Source organism: Delphinus delphis, chromosome 19 (genome assembly GCF_949987515.2).
Source record: "Delphinus delphis chromosome 19, mDelDel1.2, whole genome shotgun sequence".
Taxonomy (NCBI): domain Eukaryota; kingdom Metazoa; phylum Chordata; class Mammalia; order Artiodactyla; family Delphinidae; genus Delphinus; species Delphinus delphis.
In genome coordinates, this window is record NC_082701.1 from 31,829,083 (window position 1) to 31,848,643 (window position 19,561).

The 19,561-nt window shown below is 44.0% G+C and overlaps 1 protein-coding gene across 2 annotated transcripts in view; it reads right to left on the minus strand.

Annotated features, from left to right (window-relative positions):
- SCPEP1 (serine carboxypeptidase 1) overlaps window positions 1-11,798 on the minus strand; it is a 44,873-nt gene extending 33,075 nt beyond the window's left edge. For both annotated transcript variants that reach the window (XR_009516965.1, XM_059997130.1), the window contains exons 1-5: window positions 11,726-11,798; window positions 9,710-9,858; window positions 5,153-5,242; window positions 2,501-2,656; window positions 2,083-2,157 (exon numbers count right to left, since the gene is read on the minus strand). Coding sequence is in view for 1 of the 2 variants with exons in the window: in XM_059997130.1 (XP_059853113.1) it covers window positions 2,083-2,157; window positions 2,501-2,656; window positions 5,153-5,242; window positions 9,710-9,858; window positions 11,726-11,789 (534 nt within the window). In the remaining variant the exon portion in view is untranslated. The remainder of the gene's footprint in view (window positions 1-2,082; window positions 2,158-2,500; window positions 2,657-5,152; window positions 5,243-9,709; window positions 9,859-11,725) is intronic.
- Window positions 11,799-19,561: the final 7,763 nt, after the last annotated feature.

Below are 19,561 nucleotides of genomic sequence, written 5' to 3' on the forward strand. Positions count from 1 at the left end.
GCCCCACCTGCACCCTCACGCTCACTAACCAGTTAACATGGTATATATCCTTCTAACTCCTTTCTTTGTTTTCACAAGCATATATATATACATACATGTATACATATGCACAGATCTACCCATTCTTTCTGATGGCTTCAAAGTGTCCATCACGGAAGGATCCACGTATTTCATTTAAGTAATCCTCTACACACAGCCACTGATCTCGTTTTCCGTTTATGGACATTATAAGCAACGATGAACTTAACATCCTCTGACACACACACATGTATAAGTATTCCCACAGGACAGATTCCTGGAAGTGAAATTATTGGGTCAAAGGGCACATACATTTTAAAAGTTTATAGATACTGCCAAAGTGCCCTTTTACAATGATTTACCAGTTTTCATTCCCATCAAACGTGCACAAGAGCACTTGTTTCCCTGACTGCTTACCAAAACTGGGGGTTACCAAATTTTTACTTTATTTTATTTTATTTATTTATTTTTTTGGCCATGCCATGTGGCATGCAGGATCTTAGTTCCCCGACCAGGAATCGAACCCGTGCCCCCTGAAGTGGAAGCGTGTAGTGCTAATCACTGGACCCCCAGAGACCTCCCACCAATTTTTAAAAATATTTGCAAATCTCACAGATTTGACTTACTACTAAAAGTTGAACATTGTTCACATGTCCATAGGCAGTTTGCATTTCTTCTATAAATTGTTTGCCCATATTTTCTGGCCAATATCCTATTAGAATATTATGTTTTTTTTTTTTTTTTTTTTTTTTTTTGTGGTACGCGGGCCTCTCACTGTTGTGGCATCTCCTGTTGCGGAGCACAGGCTCCGGACGTGCAGACTCAGCGGCCATGGCTCACGGGCCTAGCCGCTCCGCGGCATGTGGGATCTTCCCGGACTGAGGCACGAACCCGCGTCTCCTGTATGGGCAGGTGGACTCTCAACCACTGCGCCACCAGGGAAGCCCCCTAGAATATTATCTTCTTTAATGAACTTATTGATGTGAATACTACTTCTACTATATATTTATTTGTGTGTATATATCTTTTAAAATTGTTTATGAAACTCTAATTAGTTTTAAATTTCTATGTGGTCTAAATACGTCAAACTTATTCTTTTTGCTTTTGGGTGTTTCATCTTACGAAGGAAAAGCAAGTTTTTCGTACCCAAGATTATAAAACTTTTCTCCTATATTTTCAGGTTCTCTTACAGTTTTGATTTTTATGTTTAGATTTTTAATCTATCAAGAACTGATGTTTCGGGGCTTCCCTGTTGGCGCAGTGGTTAAGAATCTGCCTGCCAATGCAGGGGACACGGGTTCAAGCCCTGGTCTGGGAAGATCCCACATGCCGCGGAGCAACTAAGCCCGTGCACCACAACTACTGAGCCTGTGCTCTAGAGCCCGTGAGCCACAACTACTGAAGCCCTCATGCCTAGAGCCTGTGCTCTGCAACAAGAGAAGCCACCGCAATGAGAAGCCCGCGCAACGCAACAAAGAGTAGCCCCCGCTCGCCACAACTAGAGAAAGCCCGTGGACAGCAACAAAGACCCAACGCAGCCAAAAATAAAATAAATAAAATAAATAATTAAAAAAATAAAAAGAACTGATGTTTCATGTAAGGCAAGAATCTAACTTTACTATTTTCCAAAGTGATAGCCACTTGTCTCCATATCATTTATTGAACATTCTGTTTTCCTCAATGATTTGAAATACCACCTTATCATTTATATGTTCATATGTAAGCATGATACATATGTATGTGTTATAAACATGCACAGATACATATATACATATACATAAGTATATATAAAATATGTTTCTAGATTCTTTAGCCTGATGCACGTATCTGCATTTCTGTTGCTATGCCAGCCGCAAATTGCTTTACTCGCTTAGCTGTATAGCCTGTTCGATATCTGGTGGGGCAAACTTCATTGTTCTTTTTGAAACTTTTCATGGTTATTATTACAGACTCACTCTGTATGTACAAGGTCCTATTCAAAGAATATTCAATTATCAGGTGACTATAACAAGTAAGATAATCAGTTTCTGTCCAACATCAAAACAAAGTCATCTTCCTTGTTACCTTATAAAGTTCTAGAGCAATGCCAGCAGCCATTTTTCCTCCATAGGACTCTGAGAAAATGTAGAATGGAATCGTCTAGGAAGAAAAGGAATTTACAAAGAATTAAATATCCTGAATGTCTTTTAATTCACACAAATCAATTTCAAATTTCTATTGCATGTAATGGCCAGACAAAACAAATCTGCTTTTGCTGATCTTTCCTCCCATATCTGATTATTATGTTTAATTAGAATACTGGCTGCAGGGTCATTTTTTTCAAGCTAAAACCACCTTTAGTGATGACTGAAACAGAAGCCCACAATCTGATCCTGGGTGCAAAAAAGTTTTCTCTGGAATCAGTTAGGCATGTAACTCTTGGGGAAGTTTGCATCTGATGGATGCAGTGCTGCAACTGCTAGCCCCCTCTGAGCTTGCCTACCTGGAATTCTTTGTGGCATTCAAAGAAAGTCTTCAGGAGAACCATCATGTCTGATGCCACCATGGCCAGGTCTTTGGTGTACGCGTCACTCTTGTTCACATAACTGAACCCAGTGCCCACTGGGTTATCCACAAACAGGAGACTGGCCGACTGGAGCTACAAGCCACAGAGGAAAGTCAAATGTTGCAATCAGGGGCTTCCCTGGTGACGCAGTGGTTGAGAGTCCACCTGCCAATGCAGGGGACACGGGTTCGTGTCCCAGTCCGGGAAGATCCCACATGCCGCGGAGCTGCTGGGCCCGTGAGCCATGGCCGCTGAGCCTGCGCGTCCAGAGCCTGTGCTCTGCAACGGGAGAGGCCACAACAGTGAGAGGCCCGCGTACCGCCAAAAAAAAAAAAAAAAAAATGTTGCAATCAGCCAGCCAGTCACCAACTATCTTCTGATCACCTTATATAAGCTCAACAAAAACCACACATGTGAGGATATCAGTGTGGTTATGATCTGTTACTAAAATGTATTAAAAAAAAAAATGGGGGGGCTTCCCTGGTGGCACAGTGGTTGAGAGTCCGCCTGCCGACGCAGGGGACACGGGTTCGTGCCCCGGTCCGGAAAGGTCCCACATGCCGTGGAGCAGCTGGGCCCGTGAGCCATGGCCGCTGTGCCTGCGCATCTGGAGCCTGTGCTCCGCAACGGGAGAGGCCACAACAGTGAGAGGCCCGCGTACCGCAAAAAAAAAAAAAAAAAATTGGAACAGGAACACAGACTAGTATAGCAAAGAAAGGCAAAGAAAAGGAGAGGCAAGAAGGAAAAATTAACATATACACAGGGATCGAAGCATCTAGGCTGTTACTTTCAGACACTACAAATGTCCTGAATGTAATTCATTCGTGCAGGTAGAACCATGCAGTGTCAGTCTGAGCAACAGCTCGAAGCAGTGAGAGGCTGGAATACCACACGTCTGTTTTCTTCAAGATGAATCCAGTTTCCACATTGGCCTGGCTTTGCTGAACACTACAAGAACAGAATTTATTCTAACACCTTTCCCAAAGAGGTTTAGAGTTATAGAATTTTACATCCTGAAGGATCCCTAGTGATGACACACTACAGCCATGTCCTTTACTGATCAGGACATTAAAGCCCAGAAAGGCCCAGGACTTGTCCAAGGTCACAAAGTTGGATAGGTAATGGCAGCGTCAGGACCAAGGCCAGCATCTCCTCACTTCTTGTTCAGGCTCTCTGCCCCAGTCACATTACCCTATTAGTCGTGGGAGGCTTGGGGACAAGCCAGTGGGGTACTCTGCTACTGGAAGTGAGTATGTGAATGTTCTAGGCTGAGGGAACAGCATGTGCAAAGACCCTGAGGCAAGAGTAAGTAAAATGGGCTTAAAGAAGACCAGTATGGAGACAGACAAGAAAATCAAAGGGCTCAGAGGGGATCTTCAGGTGGAGGTGCTCCTGCAGAGTCTTAGAGGTGAGTCTGGTGAGCTAGGTGTGACCGGGTGACCAAAGGAATGAAGTGCAAGCCCAGGAATGGCCCGCGCAGAGGCCTCAAGGAGAGTGCGCATGCAGAGAAGCTGGGAGGTATGGCTAGCAGAAGCCAGTTTACGCCCAGGAATCTGGATCCGATCTTTGGGGAACTGAAAGACAGTAAACTAAGGAGTGACTGGCATTGGAGGGTTTCACCCAAGCACCATGTGGGAAGTGGATTGGGGGTGGGGGGGGCACGTTGAAAGCACCCACAAGAGGCGATGGAAAAGGGGTGGATGAAGAATATTAGCAACACTTGGGTAGTAAACATAGAGCTACCATAGGACCCAGCAATTCCCCACCCCGCCCCACCAAATTGAAAATAGGGGCCCAAACAAATATTTGTACGCTAATGTTCCCTGCATTATTCACAACAGCCAAAAGGTGAAAACAACCTAAGTGTCCATCAACAGATGGGAGAGGAGCAGAGGAGAAGCACAGAGCAGAGGGTGGCCACCAGCTGGGAGCAACAGCCCCACCCTGCCCACTGGTGTGGGTTTACCCACCAGTGTTTGGCAGCCTGGAGGAAGGGGCTGAGCAGGTGGACAGGGGGACTGACCCCAAGCTGGGCATGGCAAGGATGCGGAGGGAGAAGAATGAGGGAACCAGGGGTGGGGGTTAGGTAAAGAAGTGAAGCGAAGAATGAGGGGGCAGGGTGAGACAGAGAATTAGAGAGACATCAAAAGGGCAGAGGACAAGGGGTTTGAAGTCCTGAGGAAGACAAGAATGGAAGTAGGAGAGTAGGAGGGGAAAGGATTGTAGGTTGTGGCCAGAAGGTGGGACCCTGGCGTCTCAGATTGCAGGGATGGCCAATATGTGGGTCATGACAAGGTCCAGGGGGTCTGCTAGAGTAGACAGAGGTTTCTGCAGGCAAGTGGAGAGAAAGGTCACCGAGTTGGGAAGGTGACCAGTGTGGGATAAGCTGCCCCAAGAAATGGAAGAGGCTGGCCAGAGAGGAAGCCTGTGGACAAGTACGCAAGGTCCCCCCGGACACAGAGGAAGAGGGAGGGGGGTGGAGTGGGATGGCTCAACTTGTGACGCCACCCAGAATGGGGTAGGGCTGGGTGGGACTCAGCCTGGGAGAGGCCACACGGCAGTTTGAGTTCGAGGCCTTCCTCACTGTACCCAAGTAGTTCTTCGTGGTTTGAGATCTCTGTCAAGGGGCCCGATTTCCTCAAAGTTCCCAAATCCAGTGCTGGAACCACCTGGACCACCCTGTGAAAGCAAAAAAAACAAACAAACAAAAATAAAGTCAGAGAAAATGTTAGTCAAACCTTCGTCACTCCAACAATGACCCCATTCACTATAAACAATTTATGAGTCAGTGATGGCTGGGTCAACCTTACACACAGGACACAACTGATCCAGTGTCTGCACTAACTGAGCCCCCTGGTAACTGCTCAAGTCTTTCTAAGAAAAGGAAGCAACCGGGCTAAGAGCCCCCAGAGGGAACGTTCCTACCTCTGATTCTCTGAGCTCGAGCCTTGGCCTCACGTGGGGTTTGCTGACCTCAAAACATCTCGTCCAAACCTCTCCCTTCAAAGATGAGCAGTATGGCCCAGAGAGGGAACGTGGCAATTAGGGGCTCCACCAGGACTGGACCCGGGGCCTTGTGACTCTCCACCACCCTCTCCTCAGTGTCCCTGAGGCTTTACAAGGGACCCAGACTGAGGGGCAGTTTGATCAAGATGATCCCCAGGATATAACATAGTAAATGCGGAAGTCCCTGGGCAGGAAGCACTCAACACTGTGGGCATCCAAGGCCAGGGGCGAGGCAGGATTCTGAACAGAAGCTCAGTGCTGGGGGCCCAGACAATGGGAGGCAGAGGTTCTATGGCTTCTAAGGGCTAAGAGAGGGGAGGAGGTCCTTCAGGAGATGGTCAGGGGTAAGGATGGTCAGTGCTTTTCTGGACAAAACCTCAGGGGTCAGCTGAGCCAACAGGATAGGCTGAGGGCCTTGAATAAAAGGATGCTGTGTCCCTGTGCAAGATGGTTAGGAAAGGGAGATACACAATGATGGAAGGAAACAGCTCAGGCAAAACAGAAACCAGGGCAATCTGTACAGGGAAATCTAAAGGAAAAGAGAGACAACATAGAGTCAGGGCTCAGGGGTAACTAAAGGACCCCAACAGAGAGTTTATGAAACTACTGAATGTTTTGAACCGACACCAAGCTAACTATTATAAAACTGGGAGGCTATAAATCCCTCTAAGCAATGTCCTCACCATCGACAGAATGAAAAGACCTATGGAACGAGAGAAAATAGTTGCAAATGATACGACCAATAAGGGGTTAATATCCAACATATATGAACAGCTCATATAACTCAACATCAAAAAAACAAACAACCTGATTAAAAAATGGGCAGAAGAACTCAATAGACATTTTTCCAAAGAGGAAATGCAGGTGGCCAGCATGAACATGAAAAGATGCTCAACACTGCTGATCATCAGGGAAATGCAAATCAAAACCATAATGATGTACCACCTCCCACCTGTCAGAATGGCTATCATCAAAAAGACCACAAACAAGTGTTGGCGAAGATGTGGAGAAAAGGGAATCCTTGTAACACTGTCGGTGGGAATGTAAATTGGTGCAGCCACTGTGGAAAACAGTACGGAGGTTTCTCAAAAAACTAAAAATAGAACTACCACATGATCCAGTGATTCCACTCCTGAGTATATATTTGAAAAAAACAAAAACACTAATTTGAAAAAATACATGCACCCTAATGTTCATAGAAGCATTATTTGTAATAGCCAAGATATGGAAGCAACCTAAGTGCCCATCAACAGATGAATGGATAAAGAAGAGGCGGTGTATACATATACAATGGAATACTACTCAGCCATAAAAAAGAATGAAATTTTGCCAACTGCAGCAACATGACTGGACTTTGAGGGTATTATGCTAAGTGAAATAAGTCAGACAAAGAAAGACAAATACTGTATGATGTCACTTATATGGAAAATCTAAAAAATACAACAAACGAGTGGCTGTAACAGAAAAGAAGCAGACTCACAGATATAGAGAACAAACTAGTGGCTACCAGGTGGGAGAGGGAAGGGAGGGGGGAATGTAAAGGAAGGGGATTAAGAGATACAAACCACTATGTATAAAATAAACTACAAGGATATATTGTACAACACGGGGAATATAGCCCATATTTATAGAACTATAAACGGAGGAGAACCTTTAAAAATTGTGAATCACTATACTGTATACCTGTAACATATAATACTGTACACCAACTATTATTCAATTTAAAAAAAAGCAAAGCAAAAAACAAAATAAAATAAAAGCAAGGGTCCTTGAGTGAAAGCTGGGCCCCTTTTTCCTAGTGGACTTACTGGGCTGGGATAGGACCAAAGTGAAAGGAGAGAAGCTGGAATCCTAGAGGTATGGTCTTTGTGGGAGAAATCCCATTCTCCTGTCCTGTTCTACTTGATAACATACCACTGCAAAATCTCTTTGTCTAGAACTTTGGGATGGGGGTACTGTCACGGCCCGGGACTATGCAGTGACTCTGAAATATGGCAAGTGTGTCCAAGGGCAAACTAAAACGCTTAGATGGCTTGAAAGTGTACCTAACGTAGCACACGACATCACTCAGAGCTACTCCACTCAGATGACGTGACCTTGATTCCCAAAGACCTGTCCAGAGGAGTCAGTGCATGGATTCTCAGTAGGCTGCTACGAGAGATCTCCTTTTAACCTGAATTAATTATTTCTTCCTTAATCATACTCTTTTCCCCTTCCCTTGGGCCTCTGAGGAGATGAAGAGCAGGACAGTGAGCCCGTTGATAACCATCAAATAGCATCTCAGCTCACAGAAACCAAAGGTCACAAACTGCACGGTCTTGAGGGGCCAGAAGAGGAGCAGAGAGGGCAGGTGGGTCCCTCGAAGCTCCTGCCTGTGTGCAAGAGGGGCCCCACCACTCCGCTCCGGGACAGCAAGTTCAGGCCCCAAGTAATCGCATCTCCTGGTTTTTGGAAAAAGGAAGGAAATGTCTTGATTTGTAAATGTTGGCAACTCATTCAAATAAAACAACTGCCCTACTCTGCAGTCAACCAGAAGGAAGGTTTGCAGTTTCAGAAATTCAGTGGTTTTCAAACTGTGTTCCTGGAAGCCCAGAAAGTGCCTGAGGGGCAGCACGTGACAAAGGGGAGGCTGAATGGGTGGGACTTGGCACTCCGCCCCAACCTCGGCCCCAGCACTTCCTTCTTCTGCTTTGGCTGGTCTGCAAGCTTTCACTTGGGAGCGGAAGAAGTTCTGCTGATTAATAAAAAGTTTGAAAACCGCTGAAATCCCGCAGACCAAAGCCCAGAGAAGGGAAGTGTTTTGCCACGGCTCTAAGTGGCAGGAAGGCAGAACTGGGCTTGTCCACTGCACGGCTCTCCCTGACAGCCCTGCCACAGCTTCATCTCCAGCTGCCCGGGATGCACAAAAGCTCCCTGGGCCACACAGACGGGTTCTTCTTCTGAGACATTTTCATATCTGCGCTCTGGGGCTGAGCCTCACCCCAGCCTTCAAAGAAAATACTTGCGATAATCCCAAGAGAAAAAGGCCCCTCCGTGCAAACTGTTCTTCTTATCTCATCAGAAAGCCTGTATCCACTGGTCTGGAAGGCAAAGATGGGGGCACTGGGAGGCTGCTTATGAATAATGACATTTTTGGAGGAAGTGACATTTACATCCCATGGGGGTATCAGGGCGCCCTATTTTTTTTTTTTTTTTTCCGGTACGCAGGCCTCTCACTGTTGTGGCCTCTCCCGCTGCAGAGCACAGGCTCCGGATGCGCAGGCTCAGCGGCCATGGCTCATGGGCCCAGCCGCTCCGCTCCGCGGCATGTGGGATCTTCCCGGACCGGGGCACGAACACTTGTCCCCTGCATCGGCAGGTGGACTCTCAACCAATGCGCCACCAGGGAAGCCCTAGGGTGCCCTATTTACTGGTGAGCAACCTGGTGCCCCAGCTGGGCCATGCCTACAGTTTCCAGAAGGTGAAGCAAGACCGCATTCCTCAACCCCTCCCTAGATCTTGGTCTTCCAGGTGGGTGTGGGGCCACCTTTGTACAGACATTTTAGGAATGAAAGGAAGGAAGGATCCTCTGCCTGCCCTCAAATAATTTCCAACCAGTTTCCTGTCTTCAATCCTACCACTAGAGCTCAAGATTAAAAATGCAAACACTCTTTAGAGAGAAGGATAGGGCCCGACACTTAATGCTAAGAATCAAAAGGCTGAGTTCTTTCAAAATACCAGTTTTTCTAGGGGCAAGGAATTCAGATCTAGGAAAGGACTGGGAGGGGAGAGGAAGGGCTGGTCAGGGTACCTCAGTCTTTGCTTTGGAACCTTCCAGAAACACTTTCTGTCAGCATATTGTCAAATGTGTCTTCAGGAGCTTCCAGTAAGGGTTCCTACTGCTGCCTGTGCTGGGCTCAATAGAAAAAGACCCCCGTAAAAGACTAGAACCTCTCACTCTCTGATTTGGCTTCCTTGACCGTACCATCGCCTTTGCCTGCCTCAGAAGGACGCCGAATTCCCAAGCCTAGGAGAGCCCCAGCTGGCTGCTGGACCACATCAGTTCTTCACTGCTGAGCTGTGAGCCTTTAAGGGCAAGCAAGGTGGTAAGTGGGAGAAACCTGGCCTCAACCTCAGGCCAGGCAGTGAAACCAATTTTACCTGAAGCCACATGACCAGGGGCAGTTCTGAGAAGTTCTTGCTGGGGCTGGTGGCATAATAGAGCCACCAGAACATGTGGGCGTCCTTCCGGACAGTCACATAATCCCATACTTCCTTGCCCTCTTCTGTGGGCCAGCTGATGACAGCTCCTGAAACAGAAGCACAATTCGATTTTCCGGAAGAATGTCTATGTCCAGTTAAATTCCCAGCCCAGGAGACACGGCTGGGTTAGGCTAGTGATGATTTGGTTTATACTTCAGACAATTTATTTACTCCAATATATTGTGGAGATAAGGAAAAAAAACCTCAAAAAACTCAGCTATGAAAAAACATACCAAACTTAATAGTGGCACAGGGGGCTGGAGGCTTTCACATTTTCACCTACACCCTCTGTAACGTTTGGATTTTTAACAGGAAGCATAAAACGTGTTTATAATTCTGTTTAAAAGAGAGAGATTTACACTTTGGGGGAAAAAAATCTCAAAATGCAGCACGTTGATTTTTGTTCCTCATTTAATATACAATTAAAGAAGCATCACGGGCTTCCCTGGTGGCGCAGTGGTTGAGAGTCCGCCTGCTGATGCAGGGGACACGGGTTCATGCCCCGGTCCGGGAAAATCCCACATGCCGCGGAGCGGCTGGGCCCGTGAGCCATGGCCGCTGAGCCTGCGCGTCCGGAGCCTGTGCTCCGCAACGGGTGAGGCCACAACAGTGAGAGGCCCACATAACGCAAAAAAAAAAAAAAAAAAAAAGAAGAAGCATCACAAGTTAGTGGGGCAAGATTACTCACTATATTACTCTGGAGTAACAGATTTTTGAAGAAAAAAAATAGAGATGTAGGTTCTTTCTTAACACTCTAAACCAAAATAAATTCCAAGTGGATCAGATATTTCAATTTTAAAATTTAGATGTGAAAAATAATATGAAAATAGAGTTGAAAGTCTCTTTGACCTCTGGATGGGGAAACGATTAAAGCATACCCTAGAGACTATAAAACAAAATATCAAGAGTTGAGGACAGAAACTTGTTACATTTCTGTACAACAAAAATAGAAGGCAAAACAACAAAGAAAGGTCGGCAACGAATATGAAAAAGGGTATTTCCTTAATCGTTAGACCAACTAAAAAACGCAAGATCCTTGAAACAATCAAGATAGTTGTACAATACCTAGCACTTACCAGGCATTCAATAAATGCCCCCGCTCGCCGCAACTAGAGAAAGCCCGCGCGCAGCAACAAAGACCCAACGCAGCCAAAAATAAATAATAATAAAATTAATTTATATAAAAAAAATCGGGGGGCAACCTATTCGACAACATTTCCCAGACACAAGTCGAAGGGTCATATGATCCCCATTTTACAAAAGGGAAAACAAGTAAAGCAACTTGCCTAAGATCACAAGGCAAGTTTGTGGTTAGTTCGAATTCTCAGTTCTTGATTCACACCAGGGCTCATTTTGCTTAAAGAAAAGACTGAAAATCAATTTGCAAGTCATCCCATTAAACACGAATTTGTTTTTGCCAAAAAGGACTGCGGTGAGGGGACATATTATCCTGCCTGTTCTGATCAGGTAGAGGGAGAAAGGCTTACTCGCAATTAAACGTCCCATTCGTGGTAGGATTTTTCAGTCTTGGTACCGTGTGTTTCAGCTCAAAATAAAAAGACCTTATAATCTCATTTAGCAGCCAATCGCGGCAGGAAAAGGGAGGTGGCCTTAAGATTGCGGAACCCTCATTGATCAGGAGCTTCTCCAAATCTTACATTTTGCAAAACTGCTTCTACCTACACGCAGGGAAGAAACAAGGCAGCAGACCACCCAGAGCCAGAAAAAAGTAGAAAAAGAACTTTGAATCCGGAAAAAAAAAAATAGAGTGAGACTCAAAAGCAAAAATAATTACGCAAAGTAGAAACAGGGGAAAAGGAATATGCTTTAAAAAGCACAAACCCACTAACAGATTCTTATCCCTAAAGAAGAGAAGGAGGCACCGGCCGCTGAAGCACTTTTGCCCGAACCTACCCGTGCTCAGGCCCAGGAGCAGCAGCAGCACCGGCATAAGACAACTCCGCGGCGCCAGCTCCATGACGAACACCGCGCGGCAGCATCAGCTACGGGCTGGACGCCGCGCCTCAGCACGTGACGGTTGCGGGCTGGGCGAGGCCGAGCCGGAACGGGGGCGGAGCCTGGGCGTCAGGGGCGGGGCCTGGGCGTCGGGGGCGGGGGCTGGGGCGGGGGCTGGGGCGGGGCTGGGGCGGGGCTGGGGCGGGGCTGGGGCGGGGCTGGGGCGGGGCTGGGGCGGGGCGGGGCTGGGGCGGGGCGGGGCTGGGGCGGGGCGGGGCTGGGGCGGGGCGGGGCTGGGGCGGGGGCTGGGGCGGGGCGGGGCGGGGCTGGGGCGGGTGGAGAGGCTAGCGACGTCTCGCGCGCCCTTTGCCCAATTGGCCCACTAGGATCCCTGCAACGGCGCTCGGGGTGTTCTTTTTGCCCCACTACGTCGTTCTTTGCCGTTTTGGGGACAAGCAGAAAGGAAGAGGCGTTTAATGCATTGATTTGACTTGGGTTGTGCGACAGAACTGAGACGCTACAGAGAAATAACCACGAGGACCGTCCTTCCTGCCCCGCCCATCTCTTCCATCCCCAACAAAAGACCTGGCATTTCAAACTGCTGCATCTGCCCCAATCAGATTAAACCTGGCCAGCTTAATCTGGAAACTGTGGGATTCCGTTTTCATAGATTTGTTCTTAAAATTATTTTTCTTATAAAATTACGAATATAATGGACATTTTGGAAATTTGGGGGGAAAATTAGATACTACATAAACAGTGTTGGCATTTGGGATTTTTTTTCCTCTGGTCTTTTACGTCATCTTTTTAAATAGGATAATAAAATTTTTTATTCTGTTTTCTTTCTCGATACTTTGTCATTGGCATAATTTTGTGTTGTTAATGATAGGGATTGAGTAGGATAATCAAATAGCTTAGAAACCCCATTAGGGGGATTGTTGATAGGGAACTTTAGGGAGCTTTGGGAGACCACAGTAAGATTAATGATCACTCAAGAAAGTAATGGGAAAATCCTGAAAAAATGTGGGCTTGCTTGAGTCAAAGCAGAACAAGTGGCTTAGCATCAAAGCCAGATTGGCTTGCTTAACAACAAAATAAATCTAGCTTGACTAGCAACAAAATAATGCAACAGAAGCCTGAGACATGCCCCAGAACAATACAATACAACAATGGTGGCATGCTCTGTGCACACAAAAAACAATCATTTATGGAAAGGTGACATATCAAAGTGAAAGGTCCTCATTGTACTGAGACCTGAAATAAGTTTTCCAAAGTGCCATGACAGTCCTGGCCTGACTATGTAGGGACAAAAAACCCAATCTGGAGGAGGAACTGATGAGGAAAGCATGACATCTACTCAAGAAAGACAAAGAAGGTCTTCTCCCCGTCCTCTCTCTTCCTCTGATTATAAAAATGTAACCCACTAAGTACTCGGGGCATCGCAATGCTTGCCTGACTGCTTGTTAAGCCTCGCAAGTGTCCTATTCTAATAAATCACTTCTTATCTATCAATTTGTCTCTCGCTGAATTCTTTCTACGCTGAGACATAAAGGACCGAGCCCCCTAAATAACACCTAACCGTTTCGTTAACATGACAACAGTCATTTTAAAGAGGCAATTAGAGGTTTGGGAAGGGGAAGGGAGGAAAAAGGATGGGAGAGGTGTTTTCTTGTGTGTGTGTGTGTGTGTGTGTGTGTGTGTGTCTGTGTGTGTGTCTAAATGTCACTTTTATTTTAGGGTGTACAGAATAACTCACCTCAGAGCTAGGAAACAAGATTGTGCAGGGCGGTATGAGGGTCAGGTTACTTCTAAATATTCTGCTTCAAAGGTGCACATGGCAAAACAGAAAAACGAAGTACATGTGACAACTCTCTCTTTCCTGTTCCCTTTTCTAACCCTCTGCCCCTGCAGGTAATTAACAGACAGATGTTTTCATCTGCAGCCTTGTGAAATGGCAGAGTGCTGCAGATGAAGGGAGAGGGTGCTGAGATTTGGGCCAGAGAAGAGAAATATGCAACCAGGTTCTCTTAAACTTTAGCATGGGATGCTCCAGAATGAGTAAAATCCCATAATGCTGGTATTGGGGATGAGCCTCTGGAGAAACATTTGAAAGATATTATTTATGTAAAAGTTACACTGTTAGTCAAACAGAAGTAATGATGTAACAAAGATTGTCCTAAACTTTTCCTAGCTAAACATTCAAAGTTGTTCTGTGTCGCCAGAGCTCCAAATACACTTAAACCCTTCCATAATTAGACTCTAGGGCTTCACTTTGTCACAGAAAAATAGCACTATGATAAGTATCTATATTTTGCCTATGGTATTTTCCATATTTGGGGTTATTTCTCTAAGATAAAATAGAAGTGGTACTATTGCATTAAAGGCTGCAACCGTTATTCTGCAAGTCAGCCCTCCCTCACTATTGGCTGGTTCCATATCTGTGGATTCCACATCCGTGGATTCAACCAACAGGAGATCAAAAATATTTGGAAAAAATTCTAGAAAGTTCCTAAAAGCAAAACTTGAATTTACTGCATGCAAGCAACTATTTACATAGCATTAACATTGTACAGGCATACCTTGGAGATATTGCCGGTTTGATTCCAGACCACCACAATAGAGTCACACAGATGTTTTTGTTTCCCAGTGCATGTAAAAGTTACGTCTACAGTATACTGTAGTCTATTAAGTGTGCAATAGTGTTATGTCTTAAAAAATGTACATGCCTTAATTTAAAAAAAATTTATTGCTAAAAAAAATACTGACCATCATCTGAGCCTTCAGCAAGTCATAATCTTTTTGTAATAGTAACACCAAAGATCACAGATCACAAATCACCGTAACAAATATAATAATAATGAAAGTTTGAAATATTGGCAAATTGTGAAGAATTACCAAAATGTTACACAAGATGCAAAGTGAGCAAATGTTATTGGAAAAATGGCACCAATAGACTTCCTTGAAACAGGGTTGCCACAAACCTTCAATTTGTGAAAAATGCAATACCTGTGAAGTACAATAAAATGAGTCACGCCTGTATCTACAACTATTTACATAGCATGTATTAGGTATTATAAGTAATCTAGAGATGATTTAAAGTGTATGGGAGATTATATGCAAATACTACACTATTTTATATGAGGGACTTGAGCATCTGTGAATTTTGGTATCTGTGGGGTGATTTGGAACCAATCCCCTATAGATACTGAGGGGCGACTGAATATAACATTAAAAGTGTTATTTTTAAATCATGGGATGGGCTTATTCACTAGAAGTAATGGAGGGGAGGGAACTCCCTGATAAAATGACAGAGTAAAAATCAACTAGAAACTGTGGTTGATAAAAGGCAGGTATCAAAGGGATAAAAGGCAGGCTTTGACAGGGAAGGGATATGAAATTTCCTGGGGGTAGTGGTAATATGGCACATTTTGATAGGTGTGTTAACGAAGAAAATTCAACTGAGAAAAATTTTTTTTTTTTTTTTGGCCACGTCTTGCAGCATGCGGGATCTTAGTTCCCTGACTAGGGATCAAACCTGTGCCCGCTGCATTGGGAGGGTGGAGTCTTAACCATTGGGCCGCCAGGGAAGTCCCCTCAACTGAGTAAATTTTAAAGATCTTATTGGCTTTATTCAGTGATTCATGAATCAGGCATCATTCAACCCAGCAGATAGAAAGGAGCTCCAATGTACAAAATGAAAGACTTTTATAGGTAGAAAGGAGCAGAATGAGGAAGTTATACAGACAAAAATATGGGTTGGTTATTGCAAGTTTACTTGCCTTTACGGGATGGCAGGGGTCTATCAGGCAGATTAACTAGCGCTGAATAGGCAAATCCTGATGGATTGGTTTAAGATTCCATTTCTGGGACAGCCAAAACTGTAATTAAGTCTCGATTTGGTGATGTGGGGCTGAGCATAAGTGACATCATTTGGGGCCTGTTGTCTTGTTTGTAACAGGTGTTTGGATTACAAAGATGTATATATTTGTCGAAACTCAGCAAACATACACTTGATTTGCTCGTTTCATAAGAGACAAATTTTGCTTGAAAAGGAAAAAATTGTAAACAAAACTTCACCTTTAGTTAATCATATGGGTTTGAAGGGTTTAGGAGGAAGTGTATGCAATCTTTAAAATGTATCCAAAATATACGATGGAATGATGGGTGGAAAGAGCAATGAATAGATGGATAAATATGTGATAAAGCAAGTATTATAGTAAGATGTTAATGGTAGAATATGGGTGGCAGGTATATGGGTGTTCACTATATATTTTTTTCAAACTTTATATGTGTCAGGAAATTTTTATAATAAAAAATAAGGAAAAAGCTAGGAAAAAGTAGGACTAGACCTCTGATGGATTGTAGAAGTCCATTCTTAAAATGCCTTAGGACCTGAAATGCAAACTATTTCATCCGTTTAAGTTTTTGACGATATAAGCAAAGGCTAACCAAACAAGGGAACCCCCAAAATGCTCTTATGACACAAGAATCACCAAACAATGAGTCACTTACAGTGGCTGTGTAGATAAATGTGGTGTTAAGTATAGCACACTGTGAGTAGGTGCACTATAATCTCCATTTTAATCTGGCCTTCAACACTGGGTGGTCTTTTATGAGGGCAAACACTAACATATCCCCTTTTCTTTACAGTTTATAATCACTAGAATCAAAGCAACAAAACACGCCTGGGAACCAAGTGAAAGATTATTATTCTAAGAGCCAGCAGTAAAGTTCCTCCCAACAACTGGAATGGTCTTTGTTTAAGAAAAATATCTTTTTGAATGAAATAATGCCATTTGCAGCAACATGGATGGACCTAGAAACCACTGTACTAACTGAAGTAAATCAGAAAGAGAAAGACAAATATCACTTATACGTGGAATCTAAAATACGACCCAAATTAACTTATGTATGAAACGGAAATAGACTCAGACATAGAAAACCAATGGATGATTAAAAAGGGAAAAGGGTTTGGGGAGGGATAAATTAGGAGTTTGGGGTTAGCAGATACGAACTACTATATATAAAATACAGAAACAACACGGTCCTACTGTATAGCACAGAGAACTGTATTCAATATCCTGTAATAAACCATAATGAGAAAAAAAAACTTATTGGTTCCTTGACATGAGGAGGTGGGAGCTGAGAGTATAGGGGCATCAGCAAAGGCAACAAAGAATTGCTAAACTGTGCTGCACAGGAATTTGAGAGGAATTTGGTTTCCTTCTAGGAGAGAAAGAAGCGAGATAGATGAAAAGAAGGGGACTGTGCAGAAAGACCAGCAAAAGAGATAAGACTGAAGAGCCAATGGAATTTTCTCTCATGGAGAGTGGCAAAAGCACATTTTTTAAGGTGATGCTTGTGCTTGTGGTTCAGTTTGAACTTGCATTTTCTGTGATGTAAACTCGTCCTCTTGGGACAGATCAAAAAGTAATAGAGCTTTGGGGGAGGCAACAGGATTGGAAGAAACTTATCTCAAAACTGTGTTTGCAACAATACTTTATTTTTTAAATTATATGTTGGGGAAAGGTCTGAGAAGCTGATGGAGGCTCATTGCCTGGGGGTTCGTTAAAGGCCTTCGCAGTGAATTGTTGCAGAATAAAGTACAAGGGGTCTTGGTTGGTCTGGATCAGAATGCAGCTACTGCGGACAAGCTACTAATTCAGGATTCACTGCAGGTGGTGTGAATCCTGGGAAGGGGATTCGGCACGCAATCACATGACCAGATCTGCGGGGGGTGGGGGGGCAGGCAATTTTGTTTCATAGTTGCAACAAAAGTGTTTCTTCTCTTCTTCAGGGCTAATTTCCTGAAGGAACCGGACTAAACGCCATAGCAATTATTTCCAAAACTCGAAAAGGATGATAGCAGGCAGGGAATCGTAACAAGGCCCCCCAGTCAAGGAGGAGGGAAGATATAAATGTGCTTGACAAAGCTGAGTGAGAACAGGAAAATATGAGAGAAGGAATGGACTAGAAATCATTCTCAGGAGTGAGGAAAACCCAGGAGGCCAATGCTATTTTCATGCTCCTTAGTTTCAGCTTCAGTTTCTAAATTTAAATCCTGTAGGTGCAACAACAGGAATTCAACTCTATATGTGGAGTGAATCAGAATGCACCTTGTTTCTCAAATTTCCAAACTCAGATAAAAATAAATCAGGGACCAGAGACAAATGAGTTTGCTTGAGTCCATTCTTACATGTCAACCAGGATGGGAACTCCCACCAGTGGCAGCAGCAAGGAGGAGCTTCTCTGCCACTTGCGCCTTCAGGTGTTAACATAGCCCAGGTGAGGAACTTGGACTTCAATCCCCACCTGCCGTACCTCCCCTCCCCCACCAGAGCAGAGATAATGGAGATGTTAGAATTATCTGACAAATATTTTAAAGCAGACAGGATAAACATGTTGAAATGAATGAAAGAAAAGAAAGACTCAGCAAGGAAATATAAAGTCTCAGCAAAGGAATAGAAGATGTAAAGGAGAACCAGAAGGAAATTTTAGAACTGAAAAATACAATTACCAAAGTAAGAAGCTCAGTGATGGACTCTACAACAAAATGGAGGGGAGAGAGGAAATAATCAGTGATCTGAAAGAGAACAATAGAAAATTCACAATCTGAACAATTGAAAGAAAATAAAGTTAAAAAAAAAAGAGCCTCAAGGATCTGTGGGACTATAATAAGAGACCTAACGTTTAAGCGATTGGAATCCTAGGAAGAGTGGCTGAAAAAGTACCCAAAGAAATAATGGCTGAAAATGCCCCAAATTTGGCATGAGATATAAACCTACAGATTCTCAAAGCTGAGTGAAACTCCAGCAGGATAAACCTTAAAAAATCCATGCCAAGACACAGCATAATTAAAATTTTGAAACCCAAAGACAAAAAAAAAATCTTGAAAGCAGAGAAAAATGACACCTTACCTATAAAGTAAAGACAATCCCAAGGATAGCAGATTTCTCACCAGAAACCACAGAGGACACACTCGAGGTCCTGATAATAGGGGGAATGGTGGTGTTTTGCGCATCTCCAGAAAGGAAACAAGACTAGCCAGGTAAACACAGCTTAGCTAACTTTCCATGTTTTGGAGTAGCCGTCTTCAAACTGGGCGTAAATGTGTCCTGAGGAGTCGCACGCACTTTCTAAGGAGAGGTAGGCCTGCGTGGTTTTAAGAGAATTCAGTTCATCTCCTCCTTTCACTGGGACTCCTTCCTACAGCTGATTGCCTGAGAATGCGCCTGGGCACCGTTTCTGTTCTCAAAGTGTCTTTCTCCCTCCTGACCCCATCCACATAGCCTTACAGCACCTACTGTACTTGTTTGTTTCCTCCAGCTATTATTAAATTTAGATTAACTTTAGGGAAACATGTAGTGGATTCTGCTGTAAATCATGTCCATGACAGCCATCATTCATACAAAAAATGTAACAATGCCCTGAACTTGAGAACCCAGCTTCATTTTATTGGGATTAACTCTTCTTTCTTAGATGTTGATATGCTCTTCCAATTCTATCAAATGAATATTTATAAACATAATTGATTTCAACTATCAGATTAAATTGCTAATAAATCTATATGTAAGAGTTTTATAGGGATGATTTATATATAATCACCCATCTCTCTATCCATCTGTCATCAATATACAGGTCTTTGATCATAATCCCCATTTTTATGAATTGTCATTTTTACCCCCGTTTCATCTAAGTTTAGCGCCATAGACAAGGCACCTCTAATTGTAAAAGTAAGTGGTATAATAATCACTTAAATCTTAGTAGAGCCTTCCCAGATATTGCGAAAGTGAA